The following is a 27,104-nucleotide window of genomic DNA, read 5'->3' on the forward strand; positions in this document are numbered from 1 at the left end:
AACAGTGCTGACAAACAAACAAACAAAAAAAAAAAAACACACACACACACAAAGCACAAATTTGTATATATATATATATATATGGAAAAAAATGTTTACACTTCTTGGGTCACTAAAGGATATCTTGCAGTATTAGGTGGGAAATGCTAAATTCTACACGCATACGGTCGGAAAGGTCGAAGGATACTGAGAACAAAAAGAGTAACAAACTAAGAGCTAGGAGTAAACAAAATATTACCGAGGACGACACAAAGATGCATGGGAAGATTATTACAAAAGAAAATATACAAAGGCAGAAGAATTAGGAAGTCTACGACAATACGAGGAAATGTAATGTGCAATGAAATCGATAGAAAGGATCTTTCCTGGTAAAATAGTGAAATCGTCCCTTGATCCAAATTGGGTCGCTATTAGCCAAAAAGGTTACCCTTAACCTAAAACTACCTCAGAAAAAATTTTGACCCCTATCCCCTCCCCATACCGTATTTCGAAACAGAAGCACCAAATATATCTACGCAACAGTGCTTCCACTTTAACTGACTTTTAAACAACAAAGTTACACACAGCTCGCAGTGGAGAGCGCCACTGTGTGCGGCCACTGAAGCAAGCACTGATAGATACGAGAAACCGACGCGAGGTATGTGTAACTTTGCAAGAGTCGGTTGAAGTGGAAGCACTGTAACGGAGATATATTTAGTGTTTCTATTCCGAAATGGATACAATCGAAGCAGCGAAAGAACGACAGAAGCAGAAGGGACGCAAGGGAAAGGAAAATTGTGAACTCCGGCAAAGAATTGTTAGAAGAGGCCCTCACCTTGAGGGCCCTAAAATGGTGGGAAAACTGTGCGAAAAACACGTTTGTTTTTAGTTTTATTTATTTGAGGATTACAAACCATTAGTGTCGTATCACATTACCAAAAATTAGCCAATAGTCAATTAAGGGCTGTACTAGGAAGAATACCACTTTATATTTAGAGCAAGAAAGGCCACAATACATATTATCTGCATATAAAGAGTAATCGGTGGAGGTTTATATGAGGTTTGATATTTAAAAAGGTCCAGACAAAGCGGGCAGCGTGAAAATCAATGAATGTACTCCACAGAAACCTGTGGCACTGACTAGCGGCAACATTCACAATCAAAACTCCATATCCCGCGATCCCGTACTCTTCCTGCAAGTGGAGTTGGGGCTATGAAGTGAACATGTACATTACTTGTTGGGCAAATTGTGTGTGCAATGAAGAATGAAGGATTTGGGTGAACAAAGCCGCTGTGTGGGATTTTGTTGCAGACTTGGGAGAAGTCGACAGAAATGTGGAAACTGCTACAGCAAGGTTTTGGGACAGGTGAATGAATCAGTCGCAGTGTTTTCCGCAGTACAGTCGATTTAAAACTAGAAGTACGTCGAATGATGAGAACCTCCGAAGCCGATGGTCTTGCACATCAACAAACAATGCTGATGTGGATGCTATTTACGATTTGGTTCAAAATCGGTGTTTCACTATCAGAGATATTATGAAAGCCTTGGATCGTGTCAAGTAATTTTGACAGAAAAAACTGACCATCGCATTGCCGCATTGGATCTCACGTAGTTCGTCCTGCGTGTGTTACCCGAGAATGAGAAAGAGAACAGAGTGAAAATTAGTGAGAACATCCTTCAGCATGCCAATGATGAAAAAAACCTCTTGTAAACTGTCGTAACAGAAAGAGAGATTTGGGTTTAGATTAAGACATCGATATCGAGGCTATTATGATAGTGCACTGCAGTGGGTGGATAAAGGTTCACCTAGCCAAATGAAGTGTCGATGAGCCGTTAAGTTTGAAGCTGCTCTTGGTGGTTTTCTTTGACTGTCAAGGCATAATCCACGGACAACGCGGCAAATCAATCGTTACTCTCTCTCTGTACTTTTGTGGTGAAAAATCGAATATTGTGTCCCAGCCATCCTAATCCCCTGATCTGCTTCTCCCTCTTCCCCAAGTTAAAGTACACCTTAAAAGGACGCCGCTCCGACGCATTTGACGAGATTAAACGAAATTTGACGAAAGAATTATGTGCCATACCTAATAGAAAGTTCCACGACTGGAAGAAACGTTTGTACTGGCATGTTGCTATTCAGAGAGAGTGATTTGGATTTGGCGAACTTGAACAGGTTTCATCTGTGATAATACATTTTCTCTGACACCACTCCTGCCTTTCTTGATCAAACCTCGTATGTTGAGAAAATATAAGGAAAAATGAATTGAAATTTTTGAATTTTACGTCCCACGGTAATGAATGAAATGGTGGAATGAAGAAAGTGGGAGGAAACGGGAGAACCCCGAGGAAACCCATGCACACGGTGTTTGTCCACAATAAAGTTCACTTGGCGGGAGCCGGGTTTGAACCCACAACTCCATGCACCAGAGGTGAACGCTCTACCACTGAGCACCGCGGCCCCTAGATAATACAAGGAATATAGATAGATAGATATGAGCAAGAAATTAGAACTAAGCACGGGAAGATAAAGAAGAAATGGCGGAGAAGCGTGCATACAATGTTTCAGGTAAAAGGTAGAATGACCAGGCTCTGTGAATGATTATTGTTGCTGAATCTGGGCGAAACTTTTTATATGACCTCAGACCTTGGGGAACAGCTCTGAAGAATATGGGGTGAAAATAGAGTATAAACATAAAAATGGTTAGAAAAATGTTATCTATATCAAATTCAGAAACAGGAGGGGAGAAAGTAGAACAGGTGATGTTTTCGGTACCTTGCTAGTACTTTTGGTGAAGTATGAATGTAAAATAAAAGCATGCATAAGAATGGAGAAGTATATTCTGTAGAAGATTTAAGAAAAAAACCTCTATTTTCAAATGTTTCATGTGGAAAATTGTAGTCTATAAGAAGCATGGACATTATGAGAAAGCACTGAAAAACGACTCGAAGCTTCAGAAATGTGTTGTAGAAAAGAACGAAGAAAATTAGCTGGATCGACAGAATATTAATGAAGTGCTGGAAGTGGTGGGGGGAGGATGATATTGGATACAATTAGGAAGGGAAGAGAAACTGGTTGAGACACTGTTTGAGAAGGAACCGTATCCTGAGAGATGATGATAGTACACGAGTAGAAAGAAAAAGAGATACGGAGAAAAAGGCTATAATTGATGGATTGAAAGACTGAGAGATCAGCTGGAAACTGCTTTCCAGCAAATGACCTATCAATAATGTCAAAATACTCATGATGATAATTACATATTGATAGAAACTAACATGCATATTTTTCTTTAATACTGTCTCACAAAAGTAAAATTATTTGATACTATTCTCATCACTTTCTCCTTCAAAGTTCTCACTGAAAAGATTGCTGGATAGACTTTGATTTCAAAGTTTCGTTCAAACTACTTTCTCCAAAAACCTGATTATTACACTGTGGTAGCTCATCTCTTGAGTCAAGTGAAGATACAGTTTGAAAGTTACCACTTTCAAGAAAACATTGATCATTTGTACTCAAATTACATGACGGTTGCTGTTTCGTGTGTGTCCTCAAATGTCTTTGTACGCTACTTCGTTCAAAGAATCTTACGCCACATTGTTCACAGCTAAAAGGTGCCTCTCCTCTATGTACTTTCATATGTGCTTTGAGCCTATGTTTGAGAGAGAAAACTTTAGCACAATACTGACACACATACGGATGTTCGTTATTATGTGTAAGAATGTGCTTCCGCAAACCTTGTTTTTCCATGAAATTTTTGCCACACACTCTGCAATGATGTGGCTTTTCCCCAGTATGAATCTTATAATGTCTTTGTAGACTCCCTCGTTCTGAAAATGCTCGACCACAATGTTCACAGCTAAATGGCCGTTCACCTGTATGAGTTCTAATATGCTTTTTCAAATGGTCTCTTTCATAGAAGGCTTTCTCGCACTGAGTGCAACGGAAACGGCGATCACCACGATGCATTTTTAAATGTCTCTCGAGGCTGTCTTGACGAGAAAATATCTTCCCACATTGATTACATACACACTCTTTGAGCTGTCTATACTTTTCTATGTACATTGGAAAACGAGTTTTTTCTGTAAATTCACTTCTTGAAGTATTAGTATTGACATTTTCCCCTACTTTTGATGTTCCTACATTTGTCTTTACATTACAAACTCCATGTACCATGCAGTTTTTGGAATAACACACATCTTTCATTGATCCGTTTTCGCCTACCAAGCTACCCCCATTTTGCGTACCTTGAAGATATCCTTTTAACACTGTAAATGAACTTGATATGTTTGAATGTGCAGCGATGAAATTTTTCACAGAGTCGCTCATTCCAGGAATTTCAAGTCCGTTGTTTGGAATTAACCCAACTGATGTAAGAAACGGTTCCATGTTTGAATTCAATACACTTGCCTCACTTGAAAGTCTATTTTCAAATAACTTATTTTGAAAACCATGATCACACTTGCTCACGTATTTATACCTGGAAAGAAAATAAAAAAGTACTTAGAACTAAAAGAAATGTTTATATATATATATATATATATATATATATGTTTTACAATACAAATATAGTGAAACATGTTTAAGTTCGATCCCTTCGGTTCCGGATAAAAATGTCTAACTTACATTGACCAGCCAGAACATTATGGCCACCTATCTTATATCTGGTGTTTCCACCTTTGGTTTGCAGGACAGCAACAATTCGATTTCACATGGTACATACAAGACCTTGGTAGATGACTTGAGGTCGTGCAGAGATGACCTCATCTGCACACACAAGTCACTTAACTCCTGTAAATTCCGAGAAGGTCGATAAGCTAAGATCTGACGTTTCATATCCCAAACGTGTTCAATTGGGTTAAGATCGGATCAGTTTGGAAGAAAATGCAGCACTTCAAATTCACCACTGTGCTCTACGATTCACTGTAGCACAACGTTGGCCTTGTGACAAAGAGCACTGTCAGCTGAAAGAACCCATTCCCAACTGGACCTGCCGATAGCTAGAAGCTATCATGGTACCTTACAGACGCACTACCTGGCCCATGAATGACCACATGGAGGTTTCCCTTATCACAACAGACACACTACTGGCCTGTCTCCTTCCTACTGTGAACGTCTCGAGCAGCTGTTCCCCTGGAAGACGACGGATTCTGATCCAGCTATCGATGTGATGAAGGCAGAGTCGGGATTCATTGGACAATGCAACATTGTGCCATTGCTCTGTGGTCCAATAACGATGGGCACGTGCCTATTCCAGTCGTTGTCGATAATGTCATGCTATTAACATTGGCACACGTGTAGGACGTCAGCTGTGGAGGCCCATGTTTAACAATCTGCAGTGAACTATGTACTCAGACACACTAGTGCTTTGTTTACTTTTAAAGTCTGCTGTTAATTGTTCTACAATCTGCGTAATATACTGCTGTACCAACCTCAACTATCTACGATGTCTGACATCTTTAATGAGGAGTGGCAACCCCTGTTTTGTGGTTTGATGCTGGTTGCATTGTCCTTGCCTCATCTTTTGAAGACACTAACCACGGCAACTCGCGCACATTCGACAAGTAGCGCTGTTTTTTAAATGTTCGTTCCTAGTCTTTGGACCATCAATTTCTTGGGCCATATCAAACTCTATGTGGCCGCTCTTCCCCATTCTACCGACAAGAATCACACTGACTGATCGAGTAAAGTCCCTCTCTTCTTCTGGAGAGTGGTCCTGCTGTACCCCGAACCTCTTACGTCAGCTCAACGATTTCGATCAAAAAATAGCGGGTGGTCATAAAGTTTTGACTAGTCAGTGTACACAAACTTTTAACTTACAGAAATCAAAATATAAGTGTTTTCACAAAAAACGACCATCTTCACAAAATTCCCAAGTTACTTTAACGGTCAATATTACACATTTTATTGTATTCTACATAGTAATGAAGACAATAAACAGTTTGAAGTGTTTTAACAGATTTGTGATAATGAAGTAGAACAATATATCGTTTACCGTTTCATGATATGATTAAACTTACAGCGCCCACCTATATATTCCAGAGAAAATATTTTCGAAAGTCATTGCAGTTGTCGTCCTCTGTCGCTTCAAACACGAAACAAGATGAATATACTGAACTCATATTTATGAGTCTTTAATTAATTTGAAATCAAATGTAAATTATAATACGTTGATCAACATAACTAAATAATTAGAACGTAACTTGTATTCTATTCATTATAAAAACACATTTAACAGAATATATAACTCATGCAGATTTTACTTCTTTATAACCCTATAACCAACTGTCCCACTATCACGCCTTACGCTTATACATAATGTGAATCAATAAGCAAGTTCAAACTTGATGAATCTTTAATATTTGAATGAAACCACTAACAATACAGCTTCATTTTCTCTGTAGGCTACCTTAATCCTAATTTAACTTGGTGTCCTTCGTATTTATACAATTCGATTTGAATACATTCCCTTCAATAAGTGATGAAGATTTTCTAATAATTTTGACCTCCTTAATAATACAGTTAAACATTTCTAAATATTAGGAAAGACCTGAAACTAATTTTGATCTCTTGTACGTTTCTTGATCCTGGTGTCAGTGTTCCTGTTGTACGAGTTTTCACACTGACATATAGTTTCTTTAAAAAAATTTCTTTACATATTGAAAGCAGTGTAACCGAATCGTATTAAATAAATTTAAAAAAAAATACCTAAGAAAAATGTGCCAGTCGAGGGTGGCGACAAAAATTACGAAAAAGAATTCCCCGACTCTTTCCGGTTTTCTTGAATATTTTCTGAAATTTTCCCTGATGCGTAATTAGCCATATGGACTTCCCCACATGTTGATGGAAAAAGAAGACTAAGAAAACGTAATGATGATATATAAGTAATATGTTTTTCCCATTCAAGTAGAATAAGAAATAATATAGAAACAATGTATTTTATTGCCAAATTACCAAATATGTACCTAACAATTAAACATCTTCCATGAACCTGTAATTTTAGTCACATGAATGTTCATCGCATAAGTCTTCTCGTGGTCTTCTGTTTCCTCCTACTTTCATCATTCCATCATTTTGTTCACTATCATCTCCCATTGCTTCCAAGGCATAACCGTGGGTCATAAAACTGAAAGATTACATTTTATTTTTTCATAATGGGGAACTACGTGAATTAAGAACTAGTGAACTCAGGTCCAGAAAGTCAAAAATAATAGCACCTGAGAGCTAACGCGCTGACCACGCGTCATCCAGCTGAACGTACTATATCTGGCTTGCCATAGTCCTTCATGGATTGTAGGGGCAGTGAATCGAGTACTTCTTTTTATCTCTTAACTAATTTCATCAGTATTTAAACCGTATGACATGACCATAAAGAAAACAAAAAAGAATGAGACTTATCTGTCTTGCCTACAATTTAGCTCACCTCTTGTGTACTGAAATAAAATACTTAACATTATGTCGGAAAAGCACATGGAAGTCTGTCCGGCTATGTTGCGAACATTTTAGCCTGTGACGCATGGTTAGTGTATCAACTTATTTATATGCTTGTCTGCGCTCCTTAGACATAGCAGTTTATTAACCCATATTTTTCTTATGTTTCTGTCTCCACCACTGCCATATACGTATTAATGTTTTTTTCTTAATACTATTTAACACTCGTTAAGTTCTATTATTATATGGGAAAATTAAGTTTGCATCCCACTACTTACTTTAGTGTTTTATTCCATGTTAAACAGTTTACGTTTTCAGCGCACAGCGACACAAAGTATGTACACGACTGCTTGCATTAAATTTGATTAGATTCAGTGTATCCTTTTGATTTTCTTGATAAACTGCATATGAAAGAAATCTCAAGTAAAACCTGTACCTCTGGCAACATTGCCATGTGGCTAACGTCACTTGTAAACAAGGAAATTAGTATGCAGCTTTGCCGCACGCACGGATAAGTCAAAAAAAGTAATATGTTCTTTATTCATGTGTAGTTTATATATATATATATTATACTTACAATTTAAGTACAATTTTTTATTTTGTAATATCACTGAAGCTAACATTTCCTTATTTGTTCCAGGAACTCACCAGTAAGGATGAAGAGAACACTTACCGACTACGTGTGTAGATCACTGTAGCCAGATCAAAATTTTAATAAATCTTATTCTTAGTACTTTTGTTAATTATGCTAAAACCTCTACAATTTAAACCTGTGAAAAATATGTTGTGTAAAAAACATCATTCAAATTTAATTTGTATGTGGTTGAAGATTATAATATGCCACCTATGATCAAGGTTCCTCCTATATAAACTGAGCTTCGAATATTTGATTCGACTAAAAGAGACTTCCAAACCGTTCCTTTCTGTGTTGTTCAAACAGGAATGTAGAACTTCCACTCTCTCAATTTTGTGCCCTGATTCTTGTAGGTGTCTTGATATGCCTGAAGAGGGAATTTGCTCGCCTCTTGAGTTTCTAATGTCTTCTTTAAACTTGTAAAGTTTTTCAAACCCTTTTTTATTAGAAGCAAAAATCCGAAACTTAATTTAGAAAGGAGGAACTTTGGTCATAAATAGGATAAAATATTTTTCAACCAAAAGAAAAATATATATTAAATTTAAATGTTGTTTTATTGTCACAGTGTACACATTTTTCATAGTTTCATATTCTAGAAATTTTCGGATGTCGAAATTCTAATGTCCATCATAATTCTCATTTGATTGCAGTGATCTGCACACGAAGATTGTGTCTTCTGTTCGAACAAATAACAAGGAAATATTACTTTCAGTGATATTACAAGAGACGGAATTGTACACTTCTCCAAAAATATCTTTGCGTGTGTGAATTTCTGTAAGTCATTTAAAATTGTGAGTTTGGCAACAGAGTGCTGGAAGTTTAAAAGGGGAAGTAATAAGAAAGAGTAGTAAAACCTTCCTAACACACTTTGTTTACTGTTTGAAATATTCCGATTATTTTTCATTACTTAATGTAAAGTTAGTTTCAGAACAAAATAGTACCTTGGAAAATACAGAAAACGCCGTTGTGTTAAAGAAAATACCCAAGCTTTTGATAGAAAGAAAATCGTGAAAAAACAAATACGATTTTAAGTTTTATTTCAATCAATACAACGGAACGATAGTTTTAGAGCATGTTTCGATAGTCGTGCGTATTTAGTTCGTTCTTTCTATTGAAACTCAAAACTTTGATCCTGGTACGAATCTCACTGCGTGCTTTTGTTTATTTTTTAATAAAATTTTCTGCTCTTCTTAGTTTACAGTTTCTGATTTTAGGATTAATTTCCTTCTAGTTTCTTCAGAAGAAGTCATACTTTAAAAAGTCGCCAACTGATTACCGTTTGTATCCAAGGAATTCATAAACACCAGGAAAATGAATAATCTGAGAATTTTTTTCTTTTTTTAAAGGTTAATAGATGCTACTAAATTGTTACAAAAGTTTTAAAGCATTTATTCTTACAAGTATGTGTACTGATGGGGGAATGTTAGGGATTTCACCCTGACAAAAATGTGTGCTCACTTGACGAATAAACTTTTCATCCCTGGCACGGTTAACCTTTCACCTTCTAGAATTGTTTTGAATCTTCAGAAGAGAAACAGGGAACAACTTTTATTTTGTAGGCGAAAGTATTACAATTAGGAACAATCTTGTTAAGGAGATTGGTTTATCAAAACTTCGTTACATATTTACCCAGTCCGTGTCTCCGTCCGTCTACAAGATGAAAACATCGTAAGAATTACTTGATGCATTACCACCAAATTTGTTTCGTAAGTACTGAGTCGAAAGTTAGGAATCGAGTTCGATTACTTAGGCAATAATCAAACCGCTAATAAAAATTAACAATTACCGGTTTTTACGTTGATCACTCTAGAGCAAAAGCGATAACATGTGCATATGAAGAAGCGGTTTTCTGCTATCGATTAAATATCCCAAGAGTATATTTCATCTATATTCTTTGCTCTGTACTAAAACTGGAAGCAGTTAAAGTATACTACAACTTCCAGTTTCAGTATTGATCTACACAGACCAAAAATGATAAGAGATAGCAGGGTGTCTAGCAAATTTCCCGACTTTTTCCAGACTTTTCCCGACCATTTCCAAATATTTCCCGACTCATTCTAAAAAAATGTTTTCGTAAAATTAGGAAAGGTTGAATGTAATGAAAAAGTGTACAAGTTCTTACCTTAACATAGAATGTTTCCTTCATATATCCAATGAAACAATCTAATCATGCATTTTTTTTTTTTTTTTTATCTCCTCCTCTATGTTAGCAACCTGTTCTGACAACTGATTTACGATTTTCTGTTTCTTTGCTTCAAGTTTCTTCCGTCTCTGTTCTGCTCTTCTTTTTTCTGCAGCCCTGCGATCTTTTTCTGACATCACTTTTCTGCGGTGTTCTTCGGCTTCCTTGAATCTCGCGTATGCGTTTCTCATTGATAGAATTATCTGCTTTGGGATAGGAAAGGCTTATATGCCACCAGCCTCACTGACAGCATCATACACTACACGCTGCGCCACTAAAGAATCCTCTGACAAATTTCTAACTACTATTTCGCTGTTTACCGAAAAAAAAAAAAACCTTTCTAATGCTGCATTACCGTGGGAAAGAATTAGGCATATCTTTACTATTTTGCACAGATATACATTATTTGGTGGTAACACACTCATCCAGAAGTCATCAAGTGTGTGTTCATTTCTTTTGTACGACTCCATTTTCTCCCGCGCATGTGTCTGATCTACTAGAGCACTGTATTGTCTGTCTGCCTTTTCTGCACCAGACGCTGAGACAATATTATTCTGCACTAAAATTTCGAACGTTGCTCTCATTTGTTTAACAGCTTCTTCCTGTGAATGACCAACGGTTAAGGGATTAAGAAACATCAGCGCTTTTGTAAGGGAATATTTTAGCGGGGACCTCTCCTGCAGCTTGGACACTAAATGTTGATAACATTCACGTACTTGCTTTCGGAAACACAACATTTCCTTTTCACTAACTTCTGTACATCTCCTCAATGCTGACCTAGTTGCATACCAAGGTCAATTTCCTTGATACGAATTAAATTAATATATAAGTTTTCACTTTTCTCCATAACATCAATAGAATTGATACTCTTCCTGTCCATTATTTCTTTTTTAACAAAGCGAGACATCAATACTTTCAATAATTGAGTAAGGCTACCATGCAAAAATGGAGTCAGAGGAGTGTCTGACTGATATTCAGTCAGGAAAGGCTCACAGTCCTCAGAGAGAGATTGAAAAAACGCTAATTTTGCATAGAGCAACTTGTCGTTCAAATTTCTAGCTACTATTCTGAAACTGTTACAGTTGGGGTCTTTGTCTGTTTCCTTAACCGTTTCAACATACTTTTTCACATGCGGTAATATTTCTTGGCTTCGCTTGGCTACCTTTACATTTTCTACCCAACGAATATAGCAAAATGGAAGTGGAAACAGTGACGAACCTGTTATTTCAGAATGCTGAGCACGCCTTGTTGGTACCATTTCGTACAAGTTATACAAGGCTCTAAGAAAAGAAATCAAATCCCATCCAGTTTTTTGTATGCCAGTCTTGAAACCAACGTGAAGACCACACGAACCAAGTTCAAGGAGCTGTGGCTGTACGAAGGGAGGCGCAACGTTCCTCTTTCATTAGCCGTAAAAGCGCCCAATTTACATTTAGCCCATCCATTGAAACTTGCAAAAGCTTAAATGTATCAAGCGATTACAATACATTCTGCAAACCTTGTAGTAGGTCTGCAGCTGTACTATGATCCATAAAAACAGAATTCAAATACCGTGTTCTGACTCTGTTCGTGTTATCGTCCCAGAAGCGTACACTTACACCCATTTGAGTTCTTTGCGCAACACTATTTAAACTTTCATCAAATCCAATGACATAATGTTCGCACTCTTGTAATACAGATTTAAGTTCACGTTGAAAGTATGGACACAATCCGTACACGATGCTATATGACACTTTATCCTTGTGCAATTTCATCTCGCTAGCAATTGCACTGTCTGGAAACATCCTAGTGAGAAGAAGAACTCTACTTTCAGCACTGCGTAAAGAGTTGTGATTCATCACCTCGTTTATACACCACACAAAATCTCCGCCTGTGTGACTATCTTTTAGTTTATATTTGTCCAGGGTCGAAGTAGACCTACGAGTGGGAGAGCATGTTTCGCTGGATGAGAATGGAACAGGACCAGTGCTGGTGCCAGATTGATCTACATTTAATGAAGACGCAGGAACATCTGAAATTTTTTTTAGGTTTTGTTGGGAAATGATGTGTCATTGCGAAAGTCTTCTGTCGAGTCGCTGCAAGGTTTTGATGCTTCTTGCTCTTTGAATGACTGGTAAGAGCTGTACGTCCCATGGTGCCAAACGAAAATGTGGTATGACACCACACACATTCTGCAGTTAACTTCGTCTTCCCTTCTTTTACCCAGGGAAATTACACTTTCTACCTTTCTTGAAAATTCGTTGACGGCATGATGTACGTCAGACTCTGAAAACACCAAAGATAAATCATGGCAAAACTACACGAGTATGTTCGGTGCTGAGCTAGTTCGTGGCCTAATCGACGATTACGTAAATAAACGCTAACCTAACCTAACCTAACGAAAGTTAAAATTACTTCAAACTGTTTACCAAACATTTCAACCAAATCTTGCTAGTTTTTTTGTCCAAATTTCCACGTGGTTGGCCTACGTTAGATTATTTAAAGTTAATTAAGTCAGGTTTAAAATATACTAGAATTCTTAACGTTACACTTACTGTTCTGCACAAAGTAAAATCTTGCACAACTTTGTGTATTAGTTCAAGTTACTACATTCTGATAACTTGTTTTTAAATTTTAAAAATGAGGTACACAATAAAGTAAACATTTATTTTGAGAACATTTCAAACATATTACTGTGTTTAGGTTAGGAAAACTTGGCTTAGGTTTTTTTTTTTTTTTTTTTTTTGTGTGTGTGTGTGTGTGTATGTGTGTGTGTGTGTGTTGAAATAGTTGGTAAAATAAACTTTTTTATGACGACAGGAATGTTGAATACTCGAAACTGGCATGCCTGTAATTCATGGCAAAGTAAGAAATGGCATGTGGTTTGCCGAGACACTAAAACCTTTAAAGTGTTGAATTATTTACGAAATCATTGCCCAGGTAAACTTACCTGTACGTGAAAAACAATCCAACATTTAATTTGTACTAAATATTATATACGCATAGTACGATGCAACGCCCAATTAACCACCCGTTACTCTTGAAACCTTTCTGCTGTCAGCAAACACTGTTGCCAACCACTCACTCACCACTCTTCTTCCCCCAACACCAAAGCAGGAGACAAACCGCGCGCCTCACATAAATCGCAGAAAATCCACGGTATACGAGATGCAACGCGTACCACGTGACCGCTTCTACGTAGAAAATAGAAAAACGGTTGAGATGTATCGCGATGTATTTACGAACACTTTAAAAAATACGATGTAAACGTACTACATCGCGATGCATTTAGGAACGTGAGGTTTATCGGAGTCGCTCCGACAAGCGTCAGCATCATTTCCAACATGTGGAATTGAATTCCATTTTTCCAACTTTTTTTCGCAAATTCCAGACAAATCCCCGACCATTTTTTAAATTTAAGACAAATTCCCGACTTTCCCGATTTTCCCGACTGCTAGACACCCTGAGATAGCGACAAGCGTTTTATTTAAAAATCGAGCTAGCGTCCTAAGAATAGGAAATATCTTGTCTTAACCTTATTAAAACTGGAAGTTTCAGATATAAACCACTTTCGGGTTTCATGTTGTTCGCTATAGAATTAAAACCCGCAATAGATAGCACAAAGCGGTTTCCTGTGGCAGAAAATTGTTCACTTCCGCTTTTAATAGTCATCGCTATAGAGTAGAAGCGTTCATAGATAGCAAGAAGCTATTTTCTGCAATCAGTGAAGCGTCCCAAGAATATGTTCCGTCTTCAGTCTAATCTCTCTAATACAACCGAAGTGGTAGAAATCTACTACCAGTTTTGGTTTCAATATTAATTGAGAAAATATCAAGACTCATAAACCACTTCATTACGTTGTTACAGGTGTAACTATACATAGGTGTATGTTTGCTCGTCAAACTCAGTACAACCATACGTTATAAAGTAGTAGTTACAGGTGTACACCACGCGAAGCGGTAGTTTGTAATCGCATAAATGTAATATGTGATGACTGGGCATATATGGGTGAATTCATCCTCCCTGGGGAAAATATTCAAGTCCCACACTGATTCTCCTTCGTTTATAGGTACTTGAACGTTATGCCGAACAGTTGAATTTCCAGTTAGTTTCTTAATCTTTCCCCGTTCTATTTCACGCTTCAGTCCCACAGTCACTGCTGCTGCCCTGATTCAGTATAAATCAGTCTGACCAAGAACTATGTAGAAATATCTAATGCACTTATTAAAAAAAAAAAAAAAAAAAAAAAAAAAAAATACACTTTATTTCTAGGTTGCCACCAAACGAAATCGTATGCGATCCTTGATGGATTTCTTTTGACTCTCTGGTGTCAAATATTAAATAAATTGCATCTGTGAATAGTGTTTTACAGGTTCTGAAAGACTGTAACTTGACTAGGCAGAGCCGTCCAGTGGGTGGACCACGGGGAGCATTTACCCCAGACTCCGCGCTATATTGGTACGACGCCGGCACTTTTTGGAGTTTTACCATTAATACCGCGAAACGTATTCATCAAGTTAGCATAGGTTACGTTAAAGACAATTGCGATGCATTTCAAATTTAAACTTAAACATTGCGAAAATTTGTTAGAAACTTCATGTGCACTCGATAATTATTTCTACACTATTGAGCTCTGAATCTGGTTGTTTTTTATTCAATAAACTGTATATAAAAGGGGTTCCACAACTGACTTCAACGATAACTAACTGTATTACGTTAAGAATGGAGCGATCACTCCAATCATTGCCGGACCGAATGCTACAAGGCTGATTACCATCGGCGCTCAAAGGGGCCGCTCCCTGGCTAACGAAAATGTATGCGCGATATAACAAACCACGTATATTAAGTACCAGACGTAATATAAGCAACCATTGGAGATGGTCCCCCCCTAGAAAATTATCTTCGGGCGCCCATACTGGTTATTGATCTTAATATCATGTAACAGTAGCCTATCGCATTTTCCTCACCATTTATATCACTGCTACGTCTGGAGAAGGAAGTTTTCAAAACAAATAATAATAACTATAAATACATAACAACATACAAAAAGCAACAACACTTGAACGTACTCAAGTGAAATAGCAAAGAAATCAACAATATAAGAATTAGTGTACAATTTATTAAAAAGAAGACTACGACGACTATGACGAGAAAGGTTAGGTTCCTTTATTTTAAGGTTGGGCTCTCTTGGGCCAAATAAACAATTCAGAGTGATTATAAAAGCAGTACTAGAGGTAATGGAAACACATATATAAGTCAGTTATACGTTCAAAATTACATATTTTCAAATCCTAGTAGTACTATTAACTGGCAACTTCAATTATTGTTCAGTTCATTGTTTTAATGAACAAGTGAATTGTGTTGCGTATTGGGAAACAACGGTAGATTTGGAAACTATAGGCTTTAATGTTAAAAACGGTAGTGTTTGCAATAGAGAGATAAGGTCGAAGATTGAACCTGTTCTTCACACACTGAATCCATACGGAAGAATCTTCTCGATTTACTACAGTTTATGATCCAAGCGGATCAAAAGTGAAATCTGAATTTATATAGCTTTATAAATTTTCCAGTTTTTCTATAAAGACGGAAATAGAACCTATTCCTACGATACTGAGTCCCTATATCAATTGTGTTATAATTCGAAATTGATCTGATACCATGTAAAAGGTAGCACATACTGTTACCCAGTACTATATTATAATGTTATTAAGTGGATGTTATTATTATCACTGTCCATTTGAGTTAAATATTTAGCAAAAAAGAAAGAAAGAAAGAAAGAAAGAAAAAAAGAAGACAAATATATTCATGATGGATACAGAATTCTCACTTACATCACTGGCCCTAAAATATAGGTTTGTTCCAAGTCCCGTAAATTGACAGAATGGCCCTGTGAATAGATATGTCTAAGGAACAGTGGACGAAAAACCGAGGTGTTACTGACTACCTGTACTAGAAGAATATGACCTCAAAAATCCATGTTGGTATAGTATGTTAATCGTTGAGGAACTGCCTAACTTCTAATGCTAATGTGATGAATTGAGTTGTAGATTTCCAAAAGTATCAGACGTTCTTTGACGATGAACATCGCACCTTCAACAATACTGGCCCAAAAATCACTGATGCCATTAATAACATAGTATTGCAGAATCAAACCTTTGGTGTGTTACAGAAATTATAGGCATTTCGAATAGGAGAACACAACCTCTGATGAAGTGTTCAAGATACAAATTGAGCAAAGCATGAGGAAAATATTGACAAGACAGGTTGCAAAATCTGAATGCCGAACACAATCTGCAGCGAGTTCAATGTTCTTTCCAGATATATTTCTTCCTCTCTCCCCCTTACAGCTGAAGCATCGCCTACATCAAATAGTGTCAAAGTGTGGCGCAACTCATTTTGATTTCTGCCCGGAAAAACTTTTCCATGGGAAAATATGAACAAGTGCTCGCTTGTGATCACATAATTTATATTTATAAACATGATACAAGCAGGTTTTAGTAAAATTAGTAATTAAAAATATTACTTACATTCACCACTTTGAGCCTGAAACAAAACAGGTTTGAAGGCAGTAGAAAACATATCTAATCTCCGCTCCCAAAATAGTCATATGTGATTGTTCGGGTTAAGGTGATGGCCAGGGCTTTATAGAACTCCGAGGACATTCTTATGATAGACTTTCTAGCAAAGGGTAATACGTGACTGGAATATACTATTAAGGCGTTTAAGTGAGAGAAAAAAAAATGTGAGATCGGAGCGAAAACCAGCCTAAAATTGTTCTGATGCACCAAGACAATATAAAGTTCATAGGTGTAACAACGAATAGTGAATAAATAAAATGTCTCCCCAATTTTAATACCCTCAAATCTTTTTTCTGTTCCCTACTGAATAATAATAATAATAATAATAATAATAATAATAATTTGATTTTAAGTTTAGCATCCCTTTCAGCAGTGAGGCTATATGAGACGTAGACCTACAGCTTAACGTAGGCTTCGAACCACATGAGCTCTCACCGTGAATCGAACCCGGATCTCCCCCATCCAAGACGCGTGCAACAATAATAATAATAATAATACCTACGAGTATTCACGTAAAAAACAACACTTGAATAGAGTGACTAATTTTTATCCCAAATAAAATAACAAAGAAATTTATAAATATAAATTGGTGTACGATTTATTAACCCCTTCCACTACGATATATTTTATGAATTCTGGTAATTGAAGTTATAAAAGTGTATTATAGATGGTTTATCATTATCTAACTTTCAAAACATCAATATAGGAACCCTACGTGATGCTACAATAGTTTAAATTTTATGGCGAGTGTAGCTCGTCATTGTGCGGTTTGGTACCGGGAGGCCATAACGAGCTAGACTCATCATTTCAGTGCAAGGGGTTAAAAAGAAAACGACAACAACTACGGCAAAAGTTCATTTCTTTTCAGGTTAAGTCCTCTTTGGTCAAATAGACACTCTAGGACAAGTATAGAAATAGTAATAGTGGTGATAGTAACAATTAGTCGATTTCTTAGAAATCCGTTACAGTTTAATATTTTCTAGTCCTATCAGTGTTATTAACTGACAACTTAAATTATTATTCAGTTCAACTTTTTCCCCTTTAATGAACAAATGATCTCCGTTCCGTATTGTGATTTGTGAAACAACGGTAGATTTTCAAATTATAGGTTTTGATATTAAACCGAAAGTGATAGATCTATAACTTCTGGTTGCAATAGAGGGATAAGGCCGAAAGTGCAACTGAGGAATAAGGCTGAACGTCAGATGCTGAATCCATATGACAGCACTTTCTCTATTACTGCAATTTTTGACCCAAGATGATCAGAATTGAATATAATTTCTACAGCTTCCACTTTTTTCATTAATGTAAAGGTGGAAATATAATTTATTCCTATCATACTGAATCCAAATAGAGAGACGAGCTTTTAGCTATCTACTATCGTGTTTCTTCATGGCGATCAGTGTAGAAAGAAAAAATGTTCTGCCCGTTAAGTTTGAGTAAAGGAATAAAGAGAGGATATTATATTTTGACAATAATCAACTACGTTCTAGTATTGATGGACACATTGTTATGACTGGTAGTAATTTCCCTGAACACAAGAACTCCATTTCTTTTTTTTTTTTTCAGATTTAAGAAAATCTTACGGAACGCTGTAAAAAATGACTTTCACTAAGGAGTTTTTTTAACATTGAAAATATACAAAACATAAAATTCCCTTGTAAAACATGAAACATATAACAAAACTTACGACAAGAATAGCAGACAAGTTTAGAAAAAAGAATAAAATCAGCTAGTGGGGTTCGAACCAGGTTCAAAAGTATTGCATCTTCACAAAAAAGAGTATTTCACACAAGAGTGAAAAAAGATCATGATTTTTTTTTAAATCATTTTTGTTGACTTTTTAAAATTTAAATCACATCTTTTATATTGCGAAATCCTTCACGTAAACTGAAGTAAAGCAACTAGGAACTGGAATTGAATGTTAATTACAAGGGGGGTGGGGGGTGCGTAACTAGGCTGAGGCAACCGGGGCTTGCCGCCTCTGACCTAAATAAACGGGGAATGCAAATACAATATTAAATCAGAAAACTATTAAACCGTGGTAGGGGCATTTGTAGGAATGGGGATGGATATTTTATTCCAATTGTTATTATTCTCCGCCACACATCCCTGCCTGAAACGTGATGTCTGTGTTTTTCAATGACGACTGTCCAGCGACAATAATGGAATAGTTATATTTAGAGATGCAAGGGTTCGGAAAAAAACCGGCTGTTTTGAAAAAAAAAAAGTTTTATTTTTCTGCTTCGCTTTTTTGCTTGGGAAACTTTGGGCATTTTTCAAAATTCTGCTTTAAATTGATAAAGTAGACTTGTTTCGCTTCTCTATAACACGAAAATTCATTTAATTAGTGGCTGATGCTGATAATAATATAAAACCGAAAACAAAGCATGCATTTCGAAAAGATATTTCAAACAATTTTAATTTTTAACATATTTGCATTATGAATTCCAAAGGATTAACCAATGTATATAATAAGAATTTTTTAACCTCTTATATACAAAAGTAAGCAGGGTTGGCAAGAACCATGGTTGTTTTTGAAAAAGCCAAAAACCCTTTTTTGGGGGAGGGGTTACCAGTTTTTTGTTTGTTTGTTTGTTTGAACCGGGTTTTTGGGTTTAAGTATTTTGCTGTATGTATTTATAGTACATGTTGACAGAAAGAAGTTTGTTTCGCCTTGGTGTTATTATGCAAGAACTGGGTTATGCTGGAAGGGATCACATAAGCTTAAAAAATCCGGTCAGTAAATTTCTAAAATTGGGCAACTTCCGCCTTAGCCATCGGGAAAATCCCGTCATTCCTTTAAATGTAAAACAATAACGGAAAAATCCTGTTATTGCTCTGCATGTAAAATTTAAGGTCAATGTATCATAATCAGTACGCTAAAACTAAGGTATTAAATTACATATTTAGTATGTAGATATCATTGAAAGTCCAATCCAAGCTAATGTTGAAAGCTACGTAGGCAGTCGATAAATTTTGCCAATTTCTATCAATATATTTAAGCAACCCTGGCTTCTCTATAAAACAACAGGCATTCAGGCAAGCAGAAATATAAAATTTGGTTTCGTTTCGTATGTTTAGGCTTAACATCCTTACGTAATCCCGACCTTACCAAGGAGAAGACTTTGATTAAAGTGACATTCGAACCGGAGACACCTTGATTAAAAGGTTGAAAGGAGATAAAACTAATGCAGATGGTTTGATATTTGGAAACGTCACCATGAAGTTCACACGATTCATATTTTTCGTTCTTTTTATTTATTTTTTTTATTTATTTATTTGGTTTGAACCATTTTTTTAAAACCAGCTGGTGTAAACCAGCCAATCCTGAAAGTAAATACTTCTTTTTTTAAATAAAAAGTACACAAATAACTAGCAAAATTGTATGTAGTATTTTTACTGCAAAATATTCCATACCTTCTTTTTGAAACAAAATAAAATTAAAATAAAACATAAGAGAAATACTTACATTTATATGATACGCTTAAAGGTCGCATATCTAGAGCTTTGTTTTGGATGGTTCCGTATATTCTTGAAATTCTACAGTCAAGTTTTATATAACCACCATCATAGTTTACCCAGTCCTCAAGGTTTCTGAATTTTTAACAAGAGGAATTCAACATATGAAGGATATGAGGCAAGAACATGGTAACCCACAATTTTACTATTTTAAGAAATTAGAGGTTTTCTGGTGCGCAATTCATTTTCAAAGTCGGAAAGATGATTTTTCACGTAAGACTATACATGAAGGATTAAACGAAGCGATATGCGTTGCTCCCTATCTGGTGCTGCATAACTCAGCATTGTCGGTTACCGTGTTCTTACCTCACACCCTTCATACCTTTACGGAACCCCTCCCCACCCCCACCCCCCAAAAAAAACTACGGAATATATTTAAGTTAAGCCAAAAACAACTGCACAACAAACATGACTGAGTGAACGAAATATTTATTAGTTATGCCTTTACTCAAACTTTAAGCTTCCCTCAGATAAAAATTAGGACTTTTTAGAAAAACTAAATATTAAAAAGAAAAACTCTTCCCAAAATACTTTTCTAAATCCGCCACTGATTCTCAGTGTAAAATGATCTTCAAGGTTGTATTTGGAAAATTATTGATACTTCAAGCTCCTCCCAAATAAAAATTAAGGATTTTTTTAAAAACGAAACAATCAGAGAAACCCCTCCCAAAGTACTTTTCTAAATCCGCTACTGATTATTTGCATAAAACGGTATTCAAAGTTGTACCCGGAAAATTATTCCTAAATCATTGCACAGCTACAGTATAACAGAAATGTGGAAGTACGGTTTGACGAATATATTGAAAAACGTACGCTTTGACGGATATATAGAAAAACAAGTTTAACTTTTGCGCTAGAAGCTAGATTACTAAGCTCTTAGATATGAAACACGGATGACAAACTGAAATGATCCAGAGAAGAAAAAAATGTTGATAACTCAAAAGTTAAAATAAGGTTAAATAATCTCTAAAATTGCCCTCAAATGCTACATTCTTTATGTTTGCTTTAATTCGTAAAACGTGCTCCATCCATCTTGGTGGTGAATTCCAGAGCGAAATATGGCATTTAAGTCATGGAAATCTTATCTAACTATAGAGTATACCATAAGAAAGCTATTTAGATAGAAAAATCATGAAAATGAAAAAAGCCAAAATTTCCAAAATTCTCGTTTTTTTCCCAAAAAAAAAACCATCAATTCAAAAAAGCCGGCTTTCTTGCATCTCTAGTTATGTTGCCCAATAATTGATCAGAAAGGCATTACTTGGCTTGTGGCTGCATAACTCCTCTCTGGAGGTCTAGATGCAGAGGTAATTATAAATAAATAAAAAAGGAATTATATGACCTCCATTTTAAAGGTTCTGGGGAGGGGAATCGCGAACCTTGTTGCGTCCCTGGTTAATTATACCATTTAAGTGCAAATTTGCACATTGTCGAAAGCAGAGAAACTTGCTAGAATAACTAAAACAGTAGGAACTAAACACAAAGCAAGTGAGGACCAAACTGTCATTTTCTTCCGGTGAATGAAGAGTTTTCGGGATAGTTACAAATCTGTGTCAAGAAGAGAAGAAATTGGGACTTTCCCTATATTCGCTCAAAACGGAATTTCCCCTCTGCACAAAACTCGCGGTTTCACGCCCTGTACTATACAGTTGTGTGTCATTTTGTTTGCAACTCGTCTCACGCATGCATCGTTTTTCGTTGATCTTACGAAAACTTTTTGTGTAGAATTGCTAATGGCAGGCCGTAAATAGATTTCATTCATTCGTATTCCAAGTGGAAAAGGATATCGAGCTAAATGTAAATCGTGTGGTACATAATTACAAGGTATAGTTGCAAGACTCAAACACGTAAGTCCTGTAACGGATAGGAAAGAGGACCTGAAATTTCGAAGTGGAAAAAAAAAGTTGATGTAACACCAGAAAGTTTTAATTTCTATTAAGTTTTGCAAAATTCATATTTAGTTATTATAAATTTCGACTACAAATTAAAACAGTAAGTTTAGGTATAGTAAAGTAGGGTTGTTGTATGCTTGAAAGTAACGGAATGTAACTTCACTTAACAAGTAAAAGTAAGTCAGACCTGATTAATACGATTACGTACGTAGTATGAAAGTGACAACTTTGAGGCGTATGATAAATCGATAATATTACCTAGTAAGCAAAAATGAGCACAAATGTTAGACAATAGCAAATGTTAGAAGGCTTCTTGTACACGTAAAACGTACCAGTATCATTTATGGGCATAATTTTATCAAATATTCGCGGTGGCTCAGTGGTAGAGTTCACCTCTGGTGCATGGGTTTCTTGGTTCGATCCCAGCTCGCGCCAAGTGAACTTTGTGGTGGACAAACACCGTGTGCGTTGGTTTTCTAGGGATTCTCCCGTTTCCGCCCGCTTTCTTCATTCCACCATTTCATTCATTTCTCATCACCACCGTCTCCTGTAGCCTAGCCGGCATAACCATGGGACGTAAAACTTACAGATAGATTTTCAATACTTCATGTAGTACTAGTATGAATATTCTTAAAGGAGCAGTTCGAGTTAAAAACAAGTTTGGTGCAATAGAAAGAGTAACAAAAAAATAAGAGACCCGTATTTTTTTATATCTTGATAGGCCGTCTCGTTCAGCTTCTACAGACATTTATTTTTGATGAATCGTAAATGCTGACGTCATTGGTGGGATACGCGAGAAACTCAATGTGAGTCAACAACCACTCCCTTGTACGCAGCTGATAAACCTTTAATAGTGCATTGGATTTAATAGATTGTGTTTTGGATTTGTTAGTTGCTCTGTGTTGAATTCTTGAGGGAAGTTTTTGTAAGTTGTTTTTCCTATAGCATTAGTATAAAAAAAAATAGAGTCGAGAGAGAGCAGTAATTACGTTTGTTGTGCGAAACAGTGTTTCATCCAGACATGTTTTTATGCTGGCACTGTCTCCCGGAGCTCTGAGAGATTCCCCCGGAGGAGACCAAAATAATACGTCTATAATGTAATAAATATAATAGTACTATGTAAAAATAATGTGCCTCTCCGAATACTGTGTCCCTTTCCCCCCCCCCCCGGATTTTTTTTCTGAAAAGAACACTAGTATGAAGTAGAAAACACGTGTTAGTACAGCGCGTGCTGTGTCTAAGTGAAATAGAAATGCCTAACACCTGCTGTGTTTTCGGTTGTAATTCTTGTGCAATTGAAGCTGAGAACGTAAAGTATCTTTTCTTACGTTTCTAAGTCGTGAGAAATCACCAGATCGATATAAATTATGGCTCAAGAAAGTCAATGGGAAAAAATGTACCAAATAAAATCACTCGTGTTCCAAACATCTTGAAGAGCCTGCCTTCGAGAAGTCAAGTTTACTAAAAGAAAAGTTAATGCCAGTGGCGGATCTAGACTGGGGCCGGGGTCTAGGCCCCCCAGCTTTTGAGTGACAAAATTGATTTAAGCTATTATTTCGATATTTTTGAAAGATTTTAGGAAACATGATATACATATCATAATCTGGGTTCTGACTCCCCCCCCCCCCTGAGTTTTTACCGTCTAGATCCACTTCTGGCTAATGACAGGGGAATTATTTACACGCAAACTGACAAAGAATGCTGTTCCAAGTATATTATTGAAAGGTTTAAAATCCGAGCCATTGAACAAGCACCAATCTATGTCCAGTTACCAACGTACAAATATCGTACAAGACGCAATTGACGGTTGTAGTCAAGACAAGGCATTAGAGGGTAATAGAGACGATGTCACTCATGATTCTGAAGATACTGCTTTAGAAATAAGCTATGCAATGTGAATTAGGGAGTGAAATATACCGGCTTGTAGAAGGAATCAGTGATGATGACTGTTCATCAAGACATTGATCCATCGTTTAATTTCTCTGTATCATGTGACGATGATGAAACGGGTAATGAGAATTGTTCCGCGGACAGCTATGAGAATAAAAGAAATTTAACCGGTGAAGTGTTTTTCGTATTCTGGCAAACTTTACAGATGTTATTTCATTTTTGCCTCGTATGTTGTGCTCCTGTACATACCTTGAAGCACAAAATTATAGGGTCAGCGTTAAAAATTGCAACAAAACGTGAAAATGAACATACTTATGTTTGGGAATCGGAAGAATAATTAAAGAAAAGGTACTTGGGTGTTGCAGGTTTCGATTTTTTTTTTTTTTTTTTTTTTAACGCTGAACTTATGCTTTATAGGATACGTTTTATAATATTATAAAAATGTTTGTACAGCCCACCATCAGATATCATTTTCTACATGAAGATGATATTTGTAAGTCTTTGCAACCAGTTCTGGAAAAGGAAACCGCACTTAGAACGTGCCACCGCACCTCTCACAAACGAAATGCTTGGCACTGTGTAGTATGTATTGTAAGCCTGCTCTCGCTCTTTGCCCACCTATGACGTCATCACAAAATCTTTCTTCCTCTGTTGCTCGCTAACGACTGAACTTATCGCGATCAAACAAACACCATTCCTTTTAGAATTGTCAACTCTACAAATGGAAATAAATTGTAAAAAATGCATTTCTAAGTCGAACTGCTCCTTTAACATTAGGCAGTACGTATAATTATGTAAAGCAAATATAACAAGATAATAGTAGCAATGAATTCAAAAGTAAGTGGCAAAGTACCGAAGCCTAAAAGAAATTTGTGACTCTGTACCTAACATGTACTGGTTGAAAAAAATAGAAATATATGAAATTTTATAGTGCATTTTTTTGTACAGACGTTTTGAATTAATTACAGAATATATTGCAATTGCAATTAAGGATTTCGGCCAGATATTTTCGAAGCCTAAAACATAAGCTGGCCTTCTGAACTCCAACTAGTTACGATTCAACTACTGTAAAATATAGTCTTCCTGTTCACATATTTTACCTTTGGTTTTTATGATATCTTAATTTAGTACCTTCCATCATCGAAATAACAGAACAGAAACGGGACTTCACGTATTTTACTTGAAATTAATTCACTGCAGAATTTAATTCAAATCAACGATTTTTATTTTTAAAAAAATCAAGTGATTTAAATCATTCCACCCTGCTTAACACGTATGGCTCTCGTATCAGCTGCAGAACGCTACTCCAGTTGTATTGATAGGTAACGAACTCCTTAATAACTTTTTTTTTTTTTTTTTTTTTTTTTTTTTTACTTTTTTTCCCCACGATCACGGTCGAGAAGCGTATGTGTTTTCTTAACAAAGATTTCTACATTTGCTGATACTGTTTTGTTCTAAAGGTATCATTATATGAAGTAACAAGAGAGGAATTGAGAATATCAAACAGCAAACTGTGACCTGTGTTCGTAAATCTTGCTTTTTTTTCTTCATTAATTCTCCTACTATTACTCCCAATACGTTGTTGCCAAACTCACAATTTTATGGGACTTAGAAAAGTTCACGCACGCATATATGTTTTGGAGAAGTGTGCATGAACTGTAAATATAATAAATTAAAATAACTGCACGTGAATGAAGAACATACATGAGGAAATTATTGTGAAATAGTGACTACGTTACTTGCAACATGATGAAAGTGAGAACACGAAAATAATTAATAACAACTGCCTTGTTCTCTTTCATTTTTCAGTGTATGGATATAATATTAGATATGTAAAGGTTAAAAGTGAAATAAATTTTTCTTGGAATACTTGAAGCTCATTTTCTTTTACAGGACGGTATAAATCAACACAGGATAGGGAAATAGTGAATTATCAGCTAGCAGAGATCAAGTGTTTATGACTATGGTAACTGTGAGAGTCGAAATATTTAAAAATGTATACGAAATGAACAAAAGAAATACAGTGGTGCAAAAGTAAGGTCATTGTTCTATACTAACATACACCCTATTGTATCTATTAGAAATTATACCTAGCATTTGTTTTAGAGTCTGCGCTATAGACGAAATAGTCCGAGGAAAATGAAGATGTAGAACCACGATATTGTAGCTCAGGCTCCGTTTCTTCCAACTCACATTTCACTGCTACACAATCAAATACTGTTGTAGTGCATCCTTCTAGTTTTCCATTCATATTGAACACATCATGGAAGGTGCTTTGCTTAAGATCTGTAATATACAGTGAATATATTACAAAATATGAAAAATCGAAAACTACATTAATACACTAAGTGCTAAAACGTTAAGAAAAGTACACGGTTAAAAAATCATATCTTTAACCATGAAGTATGTCATACTGTTGAATATTCATCATATAACATGTCTCATGAAAGTATTTTGATAGATTTTCTCAAATAACTATGACATAAACCATGTCAGCATTCCTTACAACACAATCCTGTTACCCTATTGGAAAAATACTTTTGTGGACCTGGTAAACCTTTCTCATCCTTTAGCAGTTTCAAAATTCTCAGCCAACAATCGGGGATCCAGACATTTTGTGTATATATATATAGTGCGAGTCCTAAGGGGACAAAATTGCAGGGGTGATAGTACATCCAAAGAGAAACAAACAAGTCGTACTGAACGTGGGGGAAATTCCGTTCCGTTGAGGAGTGACAGCGTGAGAACATGAAATTCAGAGGCCAATAGTTCAAAAACAATACACCGTAGAGAGTGTGGTTAAAAACGTCATTTAATAAATCATACCTACGCTATTACAAAATGCATGTTTGAAAACGCGTGCGCATGGGATTCCCAAAGGAATGGAGGGATTCCAGGACACGCTGCGAAGGAAAGAAGTGTCCGACGTTGGTTAAACGAGAAGGAGTATAGAGAACACGGTATTCGTTAGCGGGGATGATATCAGGTAGCGGCCTACGCCTTGGATAGGTACCATTACTACAT

The 27,104-nt window shown here is 36.2% G+C and overlaps 1 protein-coding gene across 6 annotated transcripts in view; it reads right to left on the minus strand.

Moving 5' to 3' along the window:
* Positions 1 to 850: 850 nt before the first annotated feature.
* Positions 851 to 27,104, minus strand: part of LOC145693370 (uncharacterized) — a 62,106-nt gene continuing 35,852 nt past the window's right edge. For 4 of the 6 annotated variants that reach the window (XM_081769307.1, XM_081769308.1, XM_081769309.1 and 1 more), the window contains 2 exons: positions 26,171 to 26,366; positions 851 to 4,452 (listed from right to left, as the gene is read on the minus strand). In XM_081769307.1, coding sequence (XP_081625433.1) covers positions 3,330 to 4,452; positions 26,171 to 26,331 — 1,284 coding nt within the window. In that variant the 5' untranslated portion in view covers positions 26,332 to 26,366 and the 3' untranslated portion in view covers positions 851 to 3,329. The remainder of the gene's footprint in view (positions 4,453 to 26,170; positions 26,367 to 27,104) is intronic. The other 2 variants (XM_081769310.1, XM_081769311.1) reach the window with 1 other exon arrangement.

This window comes from Thermobia domestica, chromosome 8 (assembly GCF_964235325.1).
Source record: "Thermobia domestica chromosome 8, izTheDome1.hap1.1, whole genome shotgun sequence".
Lineage (NCBI taxonomy): Eukaryota > Metazoa > Arthropoda > Insecta > Zygentoma > Lepismatidae > Thermobia > Thermobia domestica.